Raw genomic sequence first — 21920 nt, forward strand, 5'->3', positions numbered from 1 at the left:
TCGTTGTATACGCCTCTGCGATTACTTTAACGTGAGAGGATAGCAGAAGCCTTTAAAAAGTAAGAACCACATGTAGAAATACCAGAAGAAAATGTGTTTTTATTTGCAGAAAGACAAAAAGATCATACATCAACCAGCAATGTAGATACGTACAATGTATACGCACCTACTACTAGTACCATTACGTGGCAATTATCATACGGGGCATGACATGAACTACGAAGCGCCCTCTAACGACGGCCCGTCACAATGCAAGACTATTCCCAAAGGTAACGTTATTTCTGAACGGAGTACGATTCGTTTTCTGTCGTGATCAGTCTTGTATACTGTTGCGCCTATCTAATCTCAATACAGCCATTTTCTTACGTTGCGTAGTTATCTACAACAAAGTCAAATAAGACTTTTGCCCAGCAAATTATGCATTATTTGTAATATAGCTTTCGATGATGACTATGTCCTATACAATAAACTTCTATGTCATTCATTATTTGCATTATATCATTAGTATTTCTATTATATTTTGCATATTTTACAACTATACCGACTTGAAGCTATCATTTGCAGACTATACATTTTACGTATGATTGTATTGCGCTCAGTAGCAACTGTATAATGTGCAACGTTTTCCTTCTCTATATGTCAGCTGTTATATGTATACAGCTATCAGCCCTTTGTAAAAAGATAGCATGAAATATAAGCACAACACTTGAAAAATGCTAACTCTAACAGTCCAAGATTATAACCAGTAAAATGTTCATTCACTTCCCCATGTATTTATTAACAATTGATCCTTTTCTAACAAATTCGCGCTGGCAAACTTATATTAGAGGTGAACCATAAATGGATATAAGTGATGATATTCATACTTAACAGTTAACGGTTTTGTATGCCTTGTTTTGATTTTTACTCAAAGGTCATTTTTCATTATCAATTATCTTGTTTTTATCCTGTTTTTGTTTCGTAATTCCCTTTGCGCAACTCCCACCCCAATGATTCTTCCCTATTTCCGAAGCAAGCCAAGTTTAATCTATGGACAAACTGAGTCTTTTCTGGTCATCATCCGCGCGCTAGTGTTAATAAAATTCTTCATCAGCTTCTTCTCCAAAGAACTCCTGTACCGTGGTGTGCACGGCCCTCTTCACCGCAGCCTGTTCTTCCCTGGACAGGGGAGGCTCGCAGAAACTCTCATCATCTGAAATTAAATTGAAGGGGTATATGTAGTCAGTCGAGGCATTGAATACATAAAGCTATGGACACTAGGGTCCTACTGGCTAATTACAATCAAGCTACAGTATAGGTACGTAAAGGAGCATAACAGATATATATACCGTTGTTGTTACATTTTTCGCCAACGTAGCAGCTTGCAATGGTAAGTAGTACAACTATACTGCAACTGTACATGTATATTGTTTTAAATCAATCTAAATCTAAAAGCAAAGTACGTGTTTGTTCGTATGTAATTCAAAACAGTGAGATTTCCCTGTTGTTTCTCTATGAACAAGATTTTAATGTATGAATAAGTTTACGTACCCGTTTTTTATTTCTTGGAGTCCAAAATGTCGGCCGTAATGTCCTATCATTCCACCCAAAGCAACAAACCAAGAGCCACCACAAGAGAACCCCACCTCAAAACCATTTGCAAACACCGAGACGCGATTCTGGCGCGAAAATGTCGTAGATTCATAGTGAAAACCGCCCTTAAAACCGTCCACAATTCTGCACCAAAACTATGAAAGTGGAGGGGAGCCTCCACCATAGGTAGTCAGTCCACATGAAATCCACCGAATAATGGTAATGCACAGAGCGGCCACAAGGTGGCGCTGCTGTACCATGCCATGTGGCTCGAGAAGACACATAGGCAAGTCACACTCAATACACTGTTATGTCAGCAGTATGGCGTCGAATAGGTCGTTAAGCCGTATGCCCCGTGGTTGAAGATAACCAAGTCAGAAGTACTCTAAAAACAAGCACACTTATGGATAGAAGTAGGTTTACGTCCCTTTACAAGTGCCAAAAACCTTTCGTCCTAAGGACGCATGCACTTAGGGCAAGTAGTGCCTTATCGGGGTCACCTTCAACATCACCAAAATGGCAGTCTCTTTAAACCCTTGCGCCCCACCAATTGGAAGATTCTTGCAATTCAGCCCATTTCTGAGAGTACACACACAAACACAAACACACGCGCACACACAAACATAAACATAAACACATGTATACACATACATACACACACACACACACACACACACACACACACACACACACACACACACACACACACATACATACACAGACACACACACATAAACACACACGTACCTTGCCGACGTCCTGTGTATCCCGCGGCGCCAAGGTCAGCCATGTCGTCGTCGCTTTCCTCCACCATGACCCAGCTGTCGTCCTCCGAGTGGGCCGACTGCTCGTGCACCTCCACAGGGGAAGGTGCCTCACTGTTACAGGAGTCTTCTGAGAACACGAATCCTGTCGGAGGGTAATGAAAGTATTCGTGTACAGATGATTTGTAAGTAGTAGGGTAAAGATTGTTCTATAGCCTTTTGGGGGCCGTTGGTACAGTAGCTGGCCACGGCACAGTATTAGAGGGCGGAGCCCATTCCCTCTCCTTCCATCGCCATTTACCTCCCCAACCGAAATCAGGTACCCATTTTAGTGAGAGAAGTGTCTTCCCAAGGACACAACATTGATAGAATGTCAGAGGACTCGAATCCAGAACCTATGGGAAGCACCCTAATCGTTACGCCTCTCGCTTTTTGCACATAAAAGAAATTTTTTTTATACAAAAACAACGCCAGAAATAGAACTAAAACTCATCTTCATTGATAGTTTGGACGACTTAAATTAATCAGAATGCACTCATACATAACACATGTCCAGGGACAAAACATGATATCTTTCTGTATCTTAAACATGTAATTCCCAACACACACAAAAACTGGACTTTCCCAAAGTTTTGACTCGCCAACTCCAGTGTCTGCTCACCGCCTCAAACCGATCCAACTGTTACCTTCCATCTGAGAACGTAGTTTGTCATCTGAGAACGTAGTTTTTATTTTCAAAACAACGAGTATTTAAAGGATCTTACCTGTAACGATGTAGTGAGTTGTGACCGGGATGACGGAGACACCCAGGTACGAAGCCGTGGGCATAGGTCCTACATCCAGGGTGTTCTCCTTCAGAACCTTCTGCAACTGCCGCAGGGGAGGGTGGAATCTTTTCCGGCTTCTTGGAGTCATTGGAGAGGGCGGCTTCTTGGTGGGGCTCCATGGCAACGGGATGACGATGGATCCCGGCTTTGGAGAAAGAATGTCCTCTCTCGGTTTCCATAGTAACAGCGCCTTGTCTGCTGGTGACATAGGAGATGGCCATGTTTGTTGCCTAGTTGGCGTTTCGGACGTACCCAAATCAAGCGTTTTCGGCGGTATTCTCCTCTGACTGGCAGCTGTCTTGACATCCTCTTCACTGAATTCATCTGTCGTGAGCAGGTCTTCCTTGCTGCTGCGCTTTTTCAGCACTCTTCCCCTCCAACCTTTACCCTCTGACCTGTCACTCTCAGCATCGTCGTCGCCATAGTAACCCCTTTCGTCTTTGGAATACTCTTCCTCTTCGTCTATCCGCTCTAGATCCTCTGGTATTTCATATCGTTCCCTTTCATCTTCTGACCCCTTCTGGCCGTCGCCTGAATCAGGATCTTCTTGGTTCTCCTTTTGCTGGTCGGGCTCTTGTTGAAGATTTGCCGCATCATGGACCTCCTCCTTCACCATCTTCACGTCTTGTCTTTCCTTCTCATCTCCAGCTCTCGGTTCTCTTTCATGTTCATCAGCTTGGGAAACTTCTCCTGCTTTGTCAGCACCAGCATATTCGTCGTCTCGAGGAGATGGCACCCCTAGCGGACTCCCGGAGTATTTCAAGGGAATTTGTGTTGGAATACCAGATGGCTTTGCTAAGCCGGGGATTTTAGATGGGCTTGGCGACTTTCTTGTTGGACTCTTCGGTGTCCTAGACGGTGGAGGCGGACTGTCTGCCCTCCTCGTTGGACTAGTAGGTATTTTACTTGGACCTCTGGGAATTTTTGACGAGCTAGGAGACTGTTGGGAGAAATCTTGTGAATGTTCTGGCTGTGGTTGCTCAGGACTTCGTTGCTGGGTCGGACCTTCCGCTGGCTTTGTTGAAGGAGGAGGACTCTTTGATTGAAATTTGGGGATCTTCGACTGCCGTGTGGGCTTCTGCTTTGCTGGTTGTCCCGACTCTGCAGTCCCGGGCGCATCGTAGAATACATCACCTTCGTTGTCACCTTCTCTATATTGAGGTGGTTGGGAAGACACAAAGGCAGTTGCGAGAGCGACATCGTCGTGTGGTGAGACAGCCGCTACATTAGCAACCTTTGCCATACGTGGGTCTGCTTCAAATGACGTGGCTTCTTCAACGAAGCCTTCTTGCCTTGCTGCAACCCTTTGTTTGTTCAACTCGTTGTCAGCATCTCCTTGATCCGGGGGTTGGGAAGAAACAAACGCAGTGGAAAGAGCGACTTCCTCTCGCTGAGGGATATCCACGACATTCGCAAGACTTTCCATACTTTGTTCTTCTTCAAATATTGTTGTTCCTTCAACCAAGCCCTGCTCTCTCTTCGTGGCTTTCTTCTTATTCAACTGGCGGACCCTTGTGGGAGATTGTGGCAACGGAGACCATGGGAGTGGAATCACCACTGAGCTTATCCGCGGGGATAGAATCTCCTCCCTCGACCTCCAGACAACCACTGCTTTGTACGGTGGGGACATCGGACTTTCCGGTGTGACAGGTTCGACTTCGGAGGAAGACGTCCTCTCGGAAGAACCCTCGCTCTTCCTCGGGAAAAATTTCCTCTTGGGAGATCCCTCCGTCTCTCTGGTCAGCGGCATTTGTGTTGGTCTTACCGGTTTGTACGGGCTCAGCGGCTCGACCTCGGGTGAAGACGGGTCGTCTAGGTCCTGTACCATACCTTTTGGTATGTAGCCTTTCGCAGTACTGTGTGGTTCTTGTGGTTTGTCACTTGTGTCATAACCTGACGGAACAACTCCAGTCTGATATTTGTCCTCTGTCTGCACGAATTCTGGTTGCCTTGTAGACTGATCTTCTGTCACCTCTGTGGTGGTCTGTTCAGATTCAGTATCCATGTCCTGGTCTGAAAGCGTGTACGATGAGCCTAAGGCACCGGTTTTAGTATCAGAGACCAATGTTGTCGCTGGTAATTTCGTCCAACGATCGTTGTCCTCTTCCACTACCCCCTCTGTAACTGATACATGTTTTCTCGTTGCTCCTCCAAACTCAAACGTCCTTTGTCTCTCCGGTGATGCCGTGGGGGTCCAAGGCAAAGGAATCGCTATTGAGCCTGGTCTAGGAGATATGATGTTTTCGAGTGGCTCCCATGGCAGGACAGCCTTATTTGGTGGTGACATCGGCGATGAATATTGTTCTTTAGAGCCTAGTTTCGTTGGCCTTACCGGTTGTTGAGGACTTAGAGGCTCTACTTCAGGTGAAGATGGTCCCAAGTCGTCTTGTTCCCTATTATGTGAAGTGTCATCTTTCACTTTGGATTTTGGTGCCTTTTTCTTGCCAGGGGAGGTGTCATAACCCGACGGAACTACTCCGCTCTGGTATTCTGCCTTTGCGAAGGCTGGTTGTTCAGAGATTTTAGATTGGTCCTCTGATACTTCTGATTGGGTGTGTTTGGATCCGCTTGACACATCCTGTTCAGAGAGCGTGTACGAAGTACATAGAGCGCCAGGCTCTGTATCAGAGATCAACGTGGTCGGAGGTTGCTTCGTCTGAAGATCATCATCTTGTTCTGTTATCTCTTCAGTAGCTGTTACGTGTCTTCTTGAAGCTCCGCTAAAGTCAAATGTCTTTTGCTTCTCAGGGGATGGTGTGGGGGTCCAAGGTAATGGAATGGGTATTGAGCCTTGTCTGGGTGATATGATCTCCTCGATTGGTCTCCATGGCAGGACAGCCTTATCTGCAGGTGACATTGGTGGTGAATGTAGCAGTTCTTCAGGTCTCTTACTCTGTGTGGCGTACCCTTTCACTGTATCTTGTTTTTCCTGTGGAGTACGCCCTCCTAACGGAGTTGGGATTTTGGATTTTGACGCCTTTTCCTTATCATAGCCTGATGGAACTACTCCGTCGTCATATTCTTCCTCTGTCTTCACCGATCCTGGCTGTTTAGATGCATCAGACTGGCCCTGTGTCTCTTCTTCGGTGATTTTCTCGGATTCGGTTGGCATATCCTGGTCTGAAAAAGTGTATGAAGTATGTAAGGTACCGCTTTCGGTATCAGAGATCAGCGTTGCTGTTGGTTGTTCCTTCTGGTGATGGTCATATTCCTCTTCTACTATCTCTTCTTTAACTGTTACGTGTCTTCTCGAGGCTCCCCCAAAGTCAAACGCCTGTTGTTTTTCAGGAGATTGTGTAGGAGAAGGGGTCCAAGGCAAGGGGATCGGGATGGATCCCGGTTTAGGCGAAATGATCTCTTCAATTGGCCTCCACGGCAAGACAGCTTTGTCGGGAGGTGACAACGGCGCCGAATGTCGAATGTCTTTCGAGTTCTGGGTCTCAGAACTGACTCTTCGTTTCTCTAACTCCTCAGAAGACAGTTGGTCAACTGGTTTGTTCATATCATCTGTCGATTCTCTGGTATCAGAGATCCGCCCCGTTGCTTGTTCTTTCGTCTGTCGATGGTCACATTCCTCTTCCACTATCTCCTTTTTAACTGTTACGTGTCTTCTCGAGGCTCCCCCAAAGTCAAACGCCTGTTGTTTTTCAGGAGATTGTGTAGGCGAAGGTGTCCAAGGCAAAGGGATGGCGATGGATCCCGGTCTAGGCGAGATGATTTCTTCAATTGGCCTCCACGGCAAGACAGCTTTGTCAGGAGGTGACATCGGCGCCGAATGTCGAATATCTTTTGAGTTCTGGGTCTCGAAACTGACTCTTCGTTTCTCCAACTCCTCTGAAGACAGTTGGTCGACTGGTTTGTTGACATCATCTGTCGATTCTCTGGTATCAGAGATCCACCCCGTTGCTTGTTGTTTCGTCTGTCGATGGTCACATTCCTCTTCCACTATCTCCTTTCTAACTGTTACGTGTCTTCTCGAGGCTCCTCCAAAGTCAAACGCCTGTTGTTTTTCAGGAGATTGTGTAGGAGAAGGGGTCCAAGGCAAGGGGATCGGGATGGATCCCGGTTTAGGCGAGATTATCTCTTCAATTGGCCTCCATGGCAAGACAGCTTTGTCTGGAGGCGACATCGGCGCCGAATGTCGAATATCTTTTGAGTTCTGGGTCTCAAAGCTGGCTCTTCGTTTCTCTAACTCCTCTGAAGACAGTTGGTCGACGGGTTTTCTCACGACATCTGTCGATTCTCTGGACTCTGGTGGAACAGTTCCATCGAATGGCTGTTGCCTTTGGTCTGATGTATACGGCGGTGAGAGGATGTCTGTTTCACGAATCGTTGGGTCGTACTGGGCGGGTTGTTGGCCTATAGGTGGCATCGGAGGTGAAACAAAATCGAGACCAATGGGGGGAGGTGGTTGCAGAGGAACCGAAGGGCGGACAGCGTCTGGCTGAGCTTCTCCGGAGCTTCTTTCGGGGCCAATCTGAGACGTCTGCGCTGGTTGACCAGGATGGTGTGTTGCAGGCTGTGGAGGAGGGTAGCCCAAGTTGCCCGGCGGTGGATAGGGCAGATGCCCGGAGGTCTGACTAGGCTGGTACGGATCGTAGGGCGACTGTGGAGGATACACTGATTGAACAGGTGGGTAAGGCGGGTAGGGACCCTGTGGAAGTTGTGGTGGGAATGCTGGATCATGTCTCTGCGGAAATGCGGGATGTGGAGTTGGATATGGCGAGCCTGGAGAAGACTGTTCTTGACCGCGGCGCTCACCTTCCGAAGGATGTGCAGGGTAGGGGAACGCTCCTCCCGGTGGCGTATAGAAGGGAGATGGGGATGGGGAGGGAGCTGGAGGATACGGTGCCGGACCAGACGGGTACTGAGGGGCATCGGGCGCCGTACTTGACGGGTAAGGGGCAACGGGCGCCGTACCTGGCGGACAAGGGGCATCGGGCGCCCTACCAGGCGGATAAGGGGCATCGGGCGACCTACCAGGCGGATAAGGGGCATCGGGCGTCCTACCGGGCGTGTAAGGGGCATCGGGCGTCCTACCAGGCGGGTAAGGGGCATCGGGCGCCCTACCAGGCGGGTAAGGGGCATCGGGTGCCCTACCAGGCGGGTAAGGGGCATTGGGTGCCCTACCAGGCGGAGGCGGATAAGAGGCATCGACCGCTCTACCAGGCGGAGGCGGATAAGGGGCATCGGGCGCCCTACCAGGCGGATAAGGGGCATCGGGGGCTCTACCAGGAGGATAAGGGACATCGGGCGTCCTACCAGGCGGGTAAGGGGCATTGGGCGCCGTACCAGGCGGAGGCGGGTAAGGGGCATCGGGCGCCCTACCAGGCGGATAAGGGGCATCGGGCGCTCTACCAGGCGGGAAAGGAGCATTCGGAGCTGCACCAGACGGGTGAGGGGCCTCTGACGCCGGACCAGGCGGGTAAGGGGCATAGGGAGCTGGACCAGGCAGATAAGGGGCATAGGGAGCTGGGCCAGGCGGATAAGGGGCACATGGTGCCCCGGGAGGGTATGATGGATCGTGCTTAGGCTGGCCGACCCCAGCATTGTACTGCCAGGATGAAGAGATCAAGCCCTCGGGAGGAGGGGGTAGCTGTGCCCCTCCATGGAGCGGTTGTGACGCGGTAGGCATAGTAGGCTGGTCCGAGGAGGGGTACGGAAGGGTGGAGCCATGGTGAAATGTCGTGACGTCCTCAACAGGAGGCCTTCCGGCTAACACAGGTAGGTGGGCAGACCCTTGGCCTGGACGTTGCTCTCCCTATAGCATTTGACAAAACAATAACGCCATTGCAAATCATTTGCCAGAAGGGCAAGAAAAAACAAAGAGACAAGAAATAGTGTACACAACATCACAGTACCAACATCTACTTACAAAATTCCACTAGGGTACATAATTCCGCCACCCTGAAAAGATACGTCCAAACAAATCTCCATCCCAACGTCCCCCAGTATAATGCAGTCGTACTCCAATAAGCTGTGCATACCTGGGGGGTGCTGCACTAGAGATCTCTCAAACCCTCTGTTTTTCAAAGTGGCGAATTTATGTAACCCGGCGGATTAATGTTAACGGAGGTTACATGCAAAGTCAAAGACAGACAGTGGAAAATGAAATAAGGTTACAAGGCGTCTGTCAAGTTCAAAGTTTGGTATCGGTTGATTGTTTTGCTTGACTTTGGCTTTGAAGGCAGTGACAATGAACGGATGGTTACAGTGACACTGACATACTGAAACATTCTACTTTGCCCCCACTCCTTGAAACGTTTTTTGATACTGCAGTAGTACTTCTGATTTTTGTATTTAACGTTCTGAACATGCCATGGTCATGATTTTTTCGTCTACGCAATCCTAGGACAGATTTCAATACTTGGAGTACCCAAAATTCAATCGACGTGACCTGACATTAACCGTCATTACCAGCGTCAGTCAACTACTACATTAGTATTCACACCACGATAGTGTGATGTCACCCAAGATTAACCGCTTTGTACCGATCCTTTATTTTACCACACCTTGCCTTCTACACACTGGATTTGAAACAGTAAACTGTAACCTTGTAATTTTCGCTCGTAACACCGACTGATCATAATATTTTCTGTCTGGCAAAACCATAGCTGCAATTTTTATAAACTTACATAGCTTATCATATGTGTAAGTCACTTGAACGCATTGGCCTGAAAGAGTCCAACCCCTACCCCATTTGTAATGACACCGCGTATGTAATAACCAAAGGCCAAAGTTGAATTGACACCTGGATAGGCTATTGCTTTGAAAACAAACAGAAGCAAACTGTAACCAATGGGCGTCTCTTGATAAAGAGAAGATATTAGAGGATATAAATTGATGCATTTAAAGTGTTATAAACAAAAAAGAAGAAGTCGCATTTTAGATCTATAGACACACAAAAAAGCATGTGAATGTACTCTCCAAGCAGAGGTTGGTGGAGAAGATTGTGATATTTTCCCAACGTTGGTGAAGAGTGCCGACAGAAAACGTGGCGTATGATAAAAAGGTCCTCAATTTTCTCCACCAACATCTGCTTTAGAGTATGTAAATCGTTGTTGTGGCGTACGCGTCGATTGTCACGTTTGGCATATAGAGCGACATTAATGGTTCAGTGTACAATTATATCAAAGGGCACGTACAGTTGGCACGAACACATTGCAGACTAATTTTCAGCATACCTATTGCCTATTGTTGAAAGTTAGGTCAGAATAAAAAGATAATGTTTTCATTGAGTGGGAGGTGGTAGAAATACAAGCATAACTGTTTGATTCAATATATCAACAAGGTCACATACCAGGGGAACCAAAATCAACCTTGACCTGTGTCTTTCCAACAGCTACCCACATGCTAAAATATCGTTACGATCAATCCAGAGGTTTTAAGGTATGGTGACCACAAATAGCTGGAAACACAGACAGGCAGACAAACAGACAAACAAACCGACAGACACACAGACCGACACAGATAGACACAGACATTAACAGATGAGCGAACAGACACACTAAAAATAGGTTTTCATTGAGGTAGAAATAAAGACTCACAATTTGTTTGTTATCACGTGGCGGTTGTCCTTGTTCCTGGCCCTCCCCAGCAGACGGTGTGACGGAGGCCGTTACGTCGGGACATGCCGGCGGCGCCACTAGGCTCGCCTTGGCCCTAGACGGCACTGCGTCCGCCGGTCTTTCTGGTTTCTGCCCTGACGGTCCGAATGTCTCAAGCGTCTCTTCTTCTTCATCCGTTGTTTGAACTTTCACTTGCTGCTGATTCTTGAGCAATGGGTCAGTTTTGATCAATGGCTCTTGTGGTTTCACCTCGCATTCTAACTTATCGATAGTTTGGAACTCTGGCAGAGGCTTCGATTCCAGTGAACTTTTCCTCATGACCTTCACCTTCGTAGGTGAGGGGTCTTGAGGGACAACCGTTGCCTTTGCTTTTATTTGAAAGGGCTGGACAGTTTCTTCAACCAGTTTATCTTCTCCTTCTACAAAGGAGACGGCAGGTTGTGAACCAGAAGGAACTGTAGCCGATGCTTCTACATCTTGGCAGTGAAATGGGGGTTTTGCCCCTACGATGGTTTCTTCCTTTCTATAAGAAATTGTAGGTTGTGACTGTGAATCTGTTCCTGAAGACAGTTTCGTGGTGGCTTTTACTTCAGGAGGGTGGATTGGAGGCACCACGCTTGCCTTTGGTTTGACCTGCGCATCATCTTCGGGCATCTGTGGTTTTTCAGGCGTCTGACACGTCTCTTCTTCTCCCTCGGTCTCCAAGGCTCTGACCTGATGTTGATTCTTCTTGAAGACGTCTTGACTTATCCTTGACTCTGGTGGTTCGACGTGGCACTCCTCTTTTTCCACAGGAGGAAGATCTATTGGTATTGGTGCTTCTTCTGAAGACGTTCGACGGATCTTGACCTTGGATTGAGGAGGTGGTGGTGTGACGAGGATGGCTTTTGCCTGCGATGGAATCGTGTCTGGAACTGTGCTTACTTCTTCAGTCTGAGTTTCAAGGGTTCCCTCTTTAGCATTATCTTCAGTACCAATAGCCTCGTCCCAGCTCCTTTTATGAGGGCTGCTGGGGTCTTCGGTAGGTTTGTCTTCGTCCTTAGCAAAAACGTCATATCTGTTATGTTTATTTTCTTCCCTTTCACTAGGCTTAAGCTTGTCTTCGACCTTAGCACAATCGCCAACTCTGTCGTCTTTATCTTCTTGCCCTTTAGTAGGTTTAACTTCGACCATAGCACCAACCCCATCTCTGTTATCTTTGTTTTCTTCGCTTTCAGTTGGTCTGTCTTCCTCCTTAGCACCATCGCCAACTTCGTCATCTTTGTCGGTTGTCTTTGAACTGTCTTCCATTTCTTTACTCTGCGGAGCTAGGGTTCCTTCTTTAGCATTGTCGTCGGTTCCAATGGCCTCGTTCCAGCTACGTTTATGAGGAGTACTGGGGTATTTTGTTTCTTCTCCTTTAGCAGGTTTGTCTTCCTCCTTAGCACGAACATCATCTCTGACACCTACATTTGAACTGTCTTCGGCTTGACTTTCTTGACCGGATGTCTTTGAAACTACAACATATCCTTCACTGATACTTTCGGTCATGGAAGTTGTCATTCCTAGCGGCATTTCAGCTGAGATAGCTCCTTTGGGCCTGTCGTCCTTCGTAGTAGTAGTACTAGCTACAGGGGCAGGTTGTGTTGAAAAACCACGTTGCGTTATACCAGAATGTCGAACTGTCTGTGGAGGAGGAACGTCGGCTGATCTGCTCTTCTGTGCTTCTCGTGGTTCAAATGATGGTGTATTTAGTGATTTGGAATAGGCAGAGGGCGCATGTTTATCTGGCGTGCCAACTCTATGTGCTGGAGTAGAAGACCTGATGAAATTGCCATATCTTCCCCGCTTCATTTCTTCCATCTCTCCCTGAACAAGAACGAAGCCCCCGTCCGTTCTACCCCCCTGACCAGCCTGTGGTGTCCCTATCCTGGTGTCAGGGGTGCTTCTCATTGGCGAGGCTGTGCGTCTACTTGGTTGGTAAACAGAACGGCCTGGCGTGGCGGGGAAGACATCCCTCCCTGTTGTTGTTCTGTAAAGTCCTTGCCCGCTGGCCATGCCTGTTGCTGGTGACCGCCCCCTCCCAAGGCCGCCATGTTGTTTATCTCTCCACGATCCCGTGACGGAGGGGACGGAGGCTCCAGCGACGCCACCGGTAGCACCCCAACGTCCTCCCGACGGCCGTATCTCCCGTGGCACGGTACCGGGCGTAGGAGTTCTCTGTGGCGATTCGTATGCCGGCGTCGCTGACGCTCCATAACGTGTTGTGTGCGTCGCAGTTGAATACCTCTGGCTGCCGAGAGCGGCCCTTGCCCCAAGTCCCCTGTCTTCGGTCCTACCTTGATCTCTCCCTTGTCTCTCCGAGTCTTTCACCACGTAGCGAATCTTTTTGCTTCCCTTGTTCTGGCGAATCATGGTGACAATACAGACCAAGTACACGACCAAAAACCCTGTTATTTTATACACAAAGACACAGCCATGGACGAGACGTTGAACAGACAGTACGTGTTTCCAACATGGGCGGACCTTGTAATAAAGGGACCGTCTGACAATGTATGAGTAAGTTGTTTGTTCACGTGGAAAATGTGCGACACGCCTGCGGAAAAGATGGCGGCATGTATTCTTCAAATCTACTCAGGAAGATGTCAACTTGTGAACTGTCAATAATTTTGCATGCTTCAAAACAAGATAGTTCACCTGATATCAATCCATAGATATTTGTATGTATCATTGACATATCAATTATTATACAAACTATCCATCGTTACAATAATAGACCGCGTTTAAAATAGTAACTGTATCAAACTAGTAATATTCCAAATATCAAAGTTTGTCTTTTTGCTTTCTTATTGTTCTTGAAAGCGGATGAAAACTATGTTCCTACATTGTATGTGTACAGTCGGAACATCAGTATGTGCTAAGAATAGAGAAGATGTAATGTGTAGAAAACAGGTTGTTCGAGTGCATAGCTTGCAGAGTTTACACATATGCTTATTTGCTGGCCTTGTTCCAAGGCGACAGCATGCACGTTGTTTACCTTCTTCTGTATTTCAAGACCTTTGAGTATTTCCTAAAGAAGATGTAGATGTTATTGAAGAATCTGACTTTTAATTATGAATACCTTTACCTACAACGACAGGTCTCTCAAATTCCTATAGCTTATGATAATATCAATATTGGCTAGAATATGTAGCAACCTATTCTGTAATATTACTACATAACTATGAAAAATATGCTTTGGGGTCGAATTTTCATAGAATACAGGCGTTGTGGTTGTATCTATCAGCAATAGGTAAAACCAGTATGGATAGCCGGTACGCGAGTGTGGTCACGTACGACGTTGGCTCTCCCCATATATTATTGTCAAATCATTTGTAAAACACAACGCCCCCTAGGGAAATCTTCAGTCAGCTATCTATACTTATAAGTAGGTCTTAGACAAGATGATACAATCATATGTCAGCTACACGTATGTATTGTGGTATTAATATTGTTTTGTTAACAATGTGTCGTCGTCCTCAATTGAAATTAAGTGGTGAACCCTCAATTGCAAGGACGAATTGCTAATTTGAGGATAAGTTCGTTGAACCGTCCAGGGGTTGATCTTGGTGATATGTGCTGAGCTGGTATTCTCCAAGCAGAGGTTTTGAGTGGCCGGAATTTGGGAGGGAAGTGTTAAAAATTCTGGCCACTTCTAGCACCTCATCGTAACCTCTGCTTGGAGAATACTGAGTTTGTTGCTTCGGGGTCTATAGCGATATCTTTGTCAGAAGTATTTCTAAGATTACCGACTGTAACATGTTTCTGCCTCTGGCCATTGACGATTAGACGTTTTAGACTTTATCAGTTACATGATTCAAATCATCACACCCAACGTGTTGTTACATTGAGTTAATTAGCTACAGTGATGTTATGGGCTCATTCATTAACTCCGAAAGGTGGACTATCATGCCCAGTTTGTTCCAACCATAATAGATGTACCAGCCCACTGTCCTCGACATTAAATGAGTTTACCCTCGTCAAGAACAGGTTTGGAGCAGTTGTAACGTTACGTGCCTGAGGCGCGGAGTGACACAAAGGGCGGAACGTGTATAGGTTCCGATTCAACGCGCAGGTAAAATGGCGAATGGTGAAAAGGTCAACCCAAATGTCTGACAATGTTTTGTTTTGTTTCCTAAGAACAGAAAGGCAAGAGAAGACCTTACACTTCATATATTTACTACTATATCATGGAAAAATTATATCAATAGAATGAACAAGAGTCCGTAGGACACAATTCTCCGTGAAGTATTTATAGTATGTACAAGTATTGACCCACACAAATTGCATCTCTGCACAGTCCAAGTAGTGTTTTAGAGCAAGTAAAGAAAAAGTGTTTGTTTATCTTTTTCTTTCAATACAGGAGTGGTCAACCTGCTGAAAAGTATGTTTTTACAGCATGGCACAGATGGGATCTAGAAATTCCGGGAAAAGTCACAAAGTTAGATCTAGATGGCCCCTTTTCAATTATCAACGAACCATTCAGCCTTACAACTAAGATGTATCAGAAATCACAAATATGTAGTAAATCCTCTTTCCATAATTTATTGCAGGCCGGCCTGATCTATAGCTATCAAGCTATTTGCAATGAAAAAGGCTAATTTATATTATCGTAACATTCTACGAAGGTCAAAGGTCACCGGATCTAACCACCCGGAAGTGACACTGGCGCGCGCACTTTTCTGAGAGATATTTCTCAACAATCTTTCATCCCCTGCGTAAACTTTTTACATTGTCACAGCCTCCGTATTACAAACTACAAGTGTGGTAAGTTTGAAGGTCCAGCGATTTCCCATTTTCACACTGTGCGTAAAAGTGCATCGTCCGTCCCGTGCGCACATACTGTATGCGAGTTGCGAGTGGACACGGTATACACAGACTGGAGGTCACTCTGCACATGTTCGCAGCTAAAACTCACAATTCCCGTTGCCGCATTGGTATGTAACTTGGTATATCGTTTGCTAGGTTGCGTGTGGTGATGCACGTTGTCTATTTTTCAATGTAACAGTGACTATACGACCACAGCAAGTAAGGAAGATTTATACCCCGTATCTGCCTGAAGTATTCCAGTCATGCATAACGGATTATAACATGGTTCCTATGGCAGGGCAGTGGGACATAGCATTAATTATAGGGGTGCAATTACGATATTGGATTGACGTTTAAAGTAGTTATGGTGTAACAAAGCTATTGTGCATCACCACGCCGAACCAGGCAAACGATATGCCAAGTTACACACCAATGCGACAACGGGATCGTGAGTTATAGCTGCGAACGCGCAAACAAATGCATTCCCAATACTCCCAGAAGGAGGTCATCCTCCTTCCCGGAGTAATAATGGTAGTAGCTTCCAAGATAGACTAATGATAATTATCAATGTGCGGTGATCCTTGAATGACCTGTCTGTTTACAGTCAGATTGTATTACATCATTTCAAGACATGTGGTTTGGCAATTTGTCGCTAGAGGTCAGATTGTTATTATCATCATCCAGTTGGAAATTTGCAGCCCAGGCGATGCTAACAAGTATACGTAGCTCGCTAGGGGGCGTTCATGATATCTTCAGTCACATACAATTTCATGTAAATGTACATGTACCATCTCCCCACATCGCCTCGACATGCATATACAAGCTGCTATGTCAACTAACAAAATTGGAATTTTCCTCAATTTCTTTTCAGTGCGCGCGAGTGTAAAATAAAGATCGAATCGTCGAAGTGTGATGATAGATTTATTACTTTCGAAACAACTTTGAAAACAGTATAACAATGAGCAACTCTTTTTCTTTCACACACTTTCAAACGTTATAATCCACTATTATGATCTAGTAAAAGTCTTCATCATCAACAATTACACTCATTTAAAACGTTACAATCCTCTATTATGATCTGGTAAACATTTTCATCATCAAAAATTATAATCTTTTCAAACGTTGTAATTCTCTATTATGATCATCAAAAAGTACCATAATTCAAAACGATTCAATCTTCTATTATGATCTGGTTTAACTTTTCACCATCAACAATAATTACAATCATTCAAAACGTTACAACCCTCTATTATGATCTGGTAAAGCTTGTTATCATCAACAATTGACATAATTTTAAACGTCATAATCCTCTATCATGACCTGGTAAAAATGTCATAACAAATAATAACAATCATTTCAAACGCTACAAACCTATATTATGATCTGGCTAAGATTTTCATACAATTAAAATTTACCATCATTTCAACGTTACAATTCTCTAGATCTATACACTAGTATCATGGTCTGGTAAAAATTTTCATCATCAAAGATTTCAATCATTTAAAACCAGTTAAAGGCCTCTGTTTTGATTTGGCAAAATTTTGCATCATCAAAAATTCAAGTTCAAACGTTACAATCCTCTGGCTGGCTCTGTGCGGGCGGCATGTGATAGGTATCTGGAGGGCAGTTCACTGCCTTCCGTAGAACACGACGTTTTGGACGGAGTTCCGTGCATTTGCGTAACCTGCTCCACAGTATGGACAACACGTCTATCGGACCACTATACGATATCTTCCACTTGGAGAGCACCAGCATTACGAACCAGTAAACTGCGAGAACACCGAACCCAATGCTGAGATACAAGATCTTGGTTTTGTTTAAATCTACCCAAGACTCCATCGCAACCGTGTACGCAACTCCTCCGAAAACGACCAAAGCCCAAGTGATTAAAGGTACAATCGGCATGAAGTTTGTCACGATCTTCTTCCTTCCGCTGGTTCCCCACCCGGTTTTGTTGATGGTTAGGATTGCCCAAAATTTGATGGGAACCAGGCTGGTCATGTAGAGGAACGAGTACATGGAGGTGTACATCATAACAGCATCCCCGCGCAAGAAGCTAGCGTAGATGGACTTAAGGATCCCGACTATCTGTATGACCAGAAGCGCGAGGATGATGTTCCAGAGGACGCCGCTGTAAAAGAGGCGGACTACAGTGATGGTGACCAACAAAGGGAAAGTTGTTGTCACCACGGCTTCGTACGCCATCCACAGGTGATGCTTGTGGAACCACATGGCGTTGTACAACAGTTCGCGAAAGTACGACTTTGTCCAGCGGGTCTGCTGGTTGAGCCAGCGGAGATACTGCGCGGGAGTCTCGGTGTACGCGAAGGAGCGGACCGTGTATCTTGTGCCGTAGCCGAGGCTGAGGATTCGATTCGTGAGGTGGCGGTCGTCGCCGAAGGTGCACCGGGTTCCGAGGAAGGTTTGTTTGTACCAATCGTCGACGAAGCCTTGGAGAAGATCGTTGCGATACAGACCGAGAGGCCCGCTGATGCAGCCAACACAGTTGAAGTAGGACTGACAGGCGCGCTCGATGTTGAAGGCCATCCAGTAGCGTAGACTACTGAGGAAGGAGATCCACGAGTCCGAAGGATTCCAGATTCGCAGCTCGCCTCCTACAGCTCCAATGGACTCGTCTGCATCCAGAATCTTCGCCATCTCCCTCGTGCATTGTGGGTCTAACATGGTGTCTGAGTCACAGACCTGGATATAGTCCACGGTGTTTCCCAGAGCTTTAAACGCCGTGTACATGACCTCCCTCTTCCCTCCCCACTTCTGCATCACACAAACGTAACGGTTGTTCTGTATCGTCTCCTCCAAAGCTCTATTCGTGCTGTGTACTACGTTTGGACCCCCACTTTTCTCAGTCTTTACTTCAGAACTTGGTTTGCCCAAGTTTGTCAGCTTTAACTGGACTTTAAGAGGGACCTTTACGTGATAGTTCTGTTGACTGACACACGTTTCTGCCTCCTCGCCAAAAACTCCCATAAATATCTCCCTCATGTAGAGATCATCCTTCTTATTCCCGTCTATAACCATAATGACCTTGAGATCCGGGTAGTCAATGTCGCGTGCGGATTCAAGACACTTGCGCAGAAGGAACGGGTCTTCTTGATATGCTGAGATGCACAAAGCGACTTTCTTGTTCTTACAGTCGGGCAGATTCTCCGTTCTACTCCTTCGATTCTCAAGAAGAGCGAAGACGCTTTGCATGATGAGATGGAAGAACAAGATGGCGCCGTACAGCCCGAATGACAGGTAACCGTCGGCGGTGTAGATAAAGCGGAGACCGTAGGCGTACGCCACGATCAGCCCACCTGAGAGAAGTACACAGAACCATGTAGTCAGGATGATGCGGGCTACCTGCTGGCACTGCATCTGCAAATGGTACAAAGAAAAACAGTTTCCCATCAAGAAGATGCACTATAGAACTATTGGTGCCTAAGGTTAGTTGTCTGAAAGATGAGGTGTTTTTATACAGGGAAGGCCATGGACATAAATGATAGTGAGATGGTAAAACTGAACGAATACGTCAACATGATGACACAATATGATACTCTCTCATATCTAAGATATATTTTTCAACGTAATCAGCTTCAAAACATATTACTCTTATTAGACGTGACAAGTATATGGTTAAGGCATCACGTATGGTAATGTACAGTACTTTGTATTTTCTTTACAGGTCATCTTGTCAGTCCGCGTCCTTGCCTTTCAACCTGGTAACAGACATACACAAGTTTTGCGTGACTGGAAAATTTCTACATTCCACGAGGTACAATGATGGTGGCCTATATTTACTACCAACTGTCACAGTTGTAAATTAAGCAAGCATTTTCTTCGTGCATGTTCTGTTTTCTTAAAGGGAGGTGTGTGATAAATTCTCTATTGTTGCCAGGTTGTCTTGAAATCGTGTTACTGTCAAAAGAACGTAGATTGTGTGAGGCATTGTTACCTATTTAGTAAGCTAATGACACAAGGGAAGTCAACTCAAAGTGAGTTGGTAGAACTGGTTATATCTACCATGATGGTATACATAATACTTAATACTGTTTCACTTAAAGACCACACTCTTAGCAGACGTACGCGTGTCAAGTATAAGATTACGGCATCACGCATGGTATATTTATGATACTTTGTCTCTTTTTTACAGAGCATATCCTCAGTCTGCGTCCTTGCCCTTCAACTTGGTAACAGATTCAAAAGCGTCGCTGGAAAACGTGTAAATTCCGAGAGGGACAATGATGGTGGCCTATATTTACTACCAATTGTCACAGTTGTAACTTAAACCATCCTTTTGTTCGTGCATACCTCTGAAAGACATGTTGTATTTACTCAAACGGAGGTATGCGATACATTCTGTATTGCTGTTGTTAGGTTGTCTTGAGAGCGTGTTAGTTTCAAAAGAACGTAGATTGCGTGACGCATTGTTTAAACAGGTTGTTACATAAGCTCATGCCACAATTTAAGTCAACTCATAGTGAGTTGGTAGAACTGGTAATATATAAATGAAAACGTCGCCATTATGGTATACATAATACTTATTAATCGTCCACTTCAAGACCACAATCTTAGCAGACGTGTGAAGTATAAGGTTAAGGCATCACGTGTAAGTATGGTAATGAATTATAGTTTTTCTTATGGGTCATCTTGTCAGTCTGTGTCCTTGCCTTTTGACGGTAACAGATACACAAGGTTTGCGTGACTGGCAAATGTGTACATTCTGCGAGGTACAATGACGGTGGCCTAATCTTCTATCCATTGTTATAGTTGTCAATCAATCAAGCAATGCGTTTGTTCTTGCGTGCTCTAGTAAGACATGTCGGTAGTTTCTAAGAGGGAGGTAAGTGATAAATTCCCGTTTTGATTTCAAAAGAACCTATAGCTACATGTAGGTTGCGTGATGCGTAACTCATGAACTTCTCACCTTCATGACTACACTGTCTATCGCCTCAAAAGTCATGCCCTGAACAAAGTGGCATAATTACAGAGGATTTCACCCCAAACTGAAGTGTGCGAAACAATTTGATGATGCAACACTCAAACCAACGAGATCAAACAAAAGTACATACCTTGTTTTTCTATTCAACATGTAAAACACCGCTGTGGCATGTATCAGCAAGATCAGATGTATCAGAAAGATGTAGCCGCATAGTTCCCGTTTAGAACTTTATTCCAGCACACACCGACTAGTTTCGCCTTATGTATGGCTTTTTTAAGGATCAGAGCTCGAATGAGCACAAGTACAGTGTGTTCTGGTTTTTATAGGCCATGTGCAATGTGCCCTTGGTGGCTTATACCAAATCACAGTTCAGGAAATATCAGGTAGCGCACTCTGTTCTGCTAGTTCGAAATGCACTGGCCACATGACCTCACTTGAATGGATGACTTCACCTATTGTTCTACAGCAAAAGTACATACCTTGTACATATTTTTCTCGTTGACATGTCAAACATTGTTGTGAAATGTATAAAAAAGATTGTACGTATATGTCACCTATAGATGTAATTTCAGATGGTCTTTAATTCACACCATCACTTTCTTTTACTTTAGTTTTTGATAGGTCGAAAGCGACACAACACATTCGGCTCATCATAGATTAAGTCCAATGCATGATGAACATAAATTTGAAGTCACTGTCTCGTACTGCTATCGAATTGCTTCTCGTTCCATCATTCATTACAAAAGACTGACGACCAGGCGAGATCTGTCCTTGGCTTGAAAATTAGTCACTTGTGTCGTTAGTCATTCTGCCCCTGCATGACAGAATAATGGAAGCAGCAACAAAAAGATCAGACGAAGATAAAGATCTACTTCACCATGTGGACAACCCTGACCTTTTGTTGTCCTATAAGGCCCAGCAGCAGGAGTACAAAAAAAGTTCAAGTATCCCAGACGTCTTAATAAGATGCATAGGGGTGGCGCCCTTCTCCATTTGTGCAGCCCTTGGGCTACACATTTGTGCAAGTCACTACCGCAGGGGGCTGGTCCGCTGGTAGTGATATGTGTTTAACTTCTATACTCTTTTCCAAATGCTGAGTGCTAAGCAGAGAAAGCAGTATGTAACATTTGTTGGTTTTTGGTTTTACCCGGTCGAACTCACGGCCGGCTACTGCGTGCTAGGCGAACACTCTACCCACTAGGCCATTACACCAGTTCAAAGCAACAACTGTATTAATGTTAAAGACCCCAGTAAAACTATATAAATACGGGATTATGTAAACTATAGCCTTCAGTATGCGTCTGACAGCCGTACAGTGCACATCAGTGGTGGCCTGGCTGAGAAAGTTTACCATGTACAAGTTACTCTTCAAGTCATGTTTGAATTCTATAGATAACATATAAGAATTTGAAGTATGGCT

At 45.4% G+C, this 21920-nt stretch overlaps 1 protein-coding gene and 1 pseudogene across 1 annotated transcript; both read right to left on the reverse strand.

The window, feature by feature from the left end:
• Positions 1-4656: 4656 nt before the first annotated feature.
• On the reverse strand, positions 4657-13284 carry LOC136423382 (uncharacterized). Its single transcript, XM_066411526.1, has 3 exons — positions 10711-13284; positions 5496-8924; positions 4657-4899 (listed from the first exon to the last, which is right to left on the reverse strand). The coding sequence occupies exons 1-3, from the start codon at positions 13123-13125 to the stop codon at positions 4657-4659; spliced, it is 6087 nt and encodes a 2028-aa protein (XP_066267623.1). The 5' UTR covers positions 13126-13284.
• Positions 13285-16466: 3182 nt separating this feature from the next.
• On the reverse strand, positions 16467-18936 carry LOC136422802 (hyaluronan synthase 2 pseudogene; annotated as a pseudogene).
• Positions 18937-21920: the final 2984 nt, after the last annotated feature.

The sequence above is a fragment of the Branchiostoma lanceolatum genome, chromosome 17 (genome assembly GCF_035083965.1).
Source record: "Branchiostoma lanceolatum isolate klBraLanc5 chromosome 17, klBraLanc5.hap2, whole genome shotgun sequence".
NCBI classification, from domain to species: domain Eukaryota; kingdom Metazoa; phylum Chordata; class Leptocardii; order Amphioxiformes; family Branchiostomatidae; genus Branchiostoma; species Branchiostoma lanceolatum.

What these genes read in the sequence shown, in the direction of transcription:
- LOC136423382 (XM_066411526.1), bottom strand. Translation starts at nt 13,125, where the DNA reads ATGATTCGCCAGAACAAGGGAAGCAAAAAGATTCGCTACGTGGTGAAA. An exon ending in CACGTGATAACAAACAAATT is followed by an intron (nt 8,925 to 10,710) that starts GTGAGTCTTTAT and finishes CAAATGCTATAG; the next exon opens with GGAGAGCAACGTCCAGGCCA. An exon ending in CTCTAAGTCCTCAACAACCG is followed by an intron (nt 4,900 to 5,495) that starts GTAAGGCCAACG and finishes GCCGCTGACCAG; the next exon opens with AGAGACGGAGGGATCTCCCA.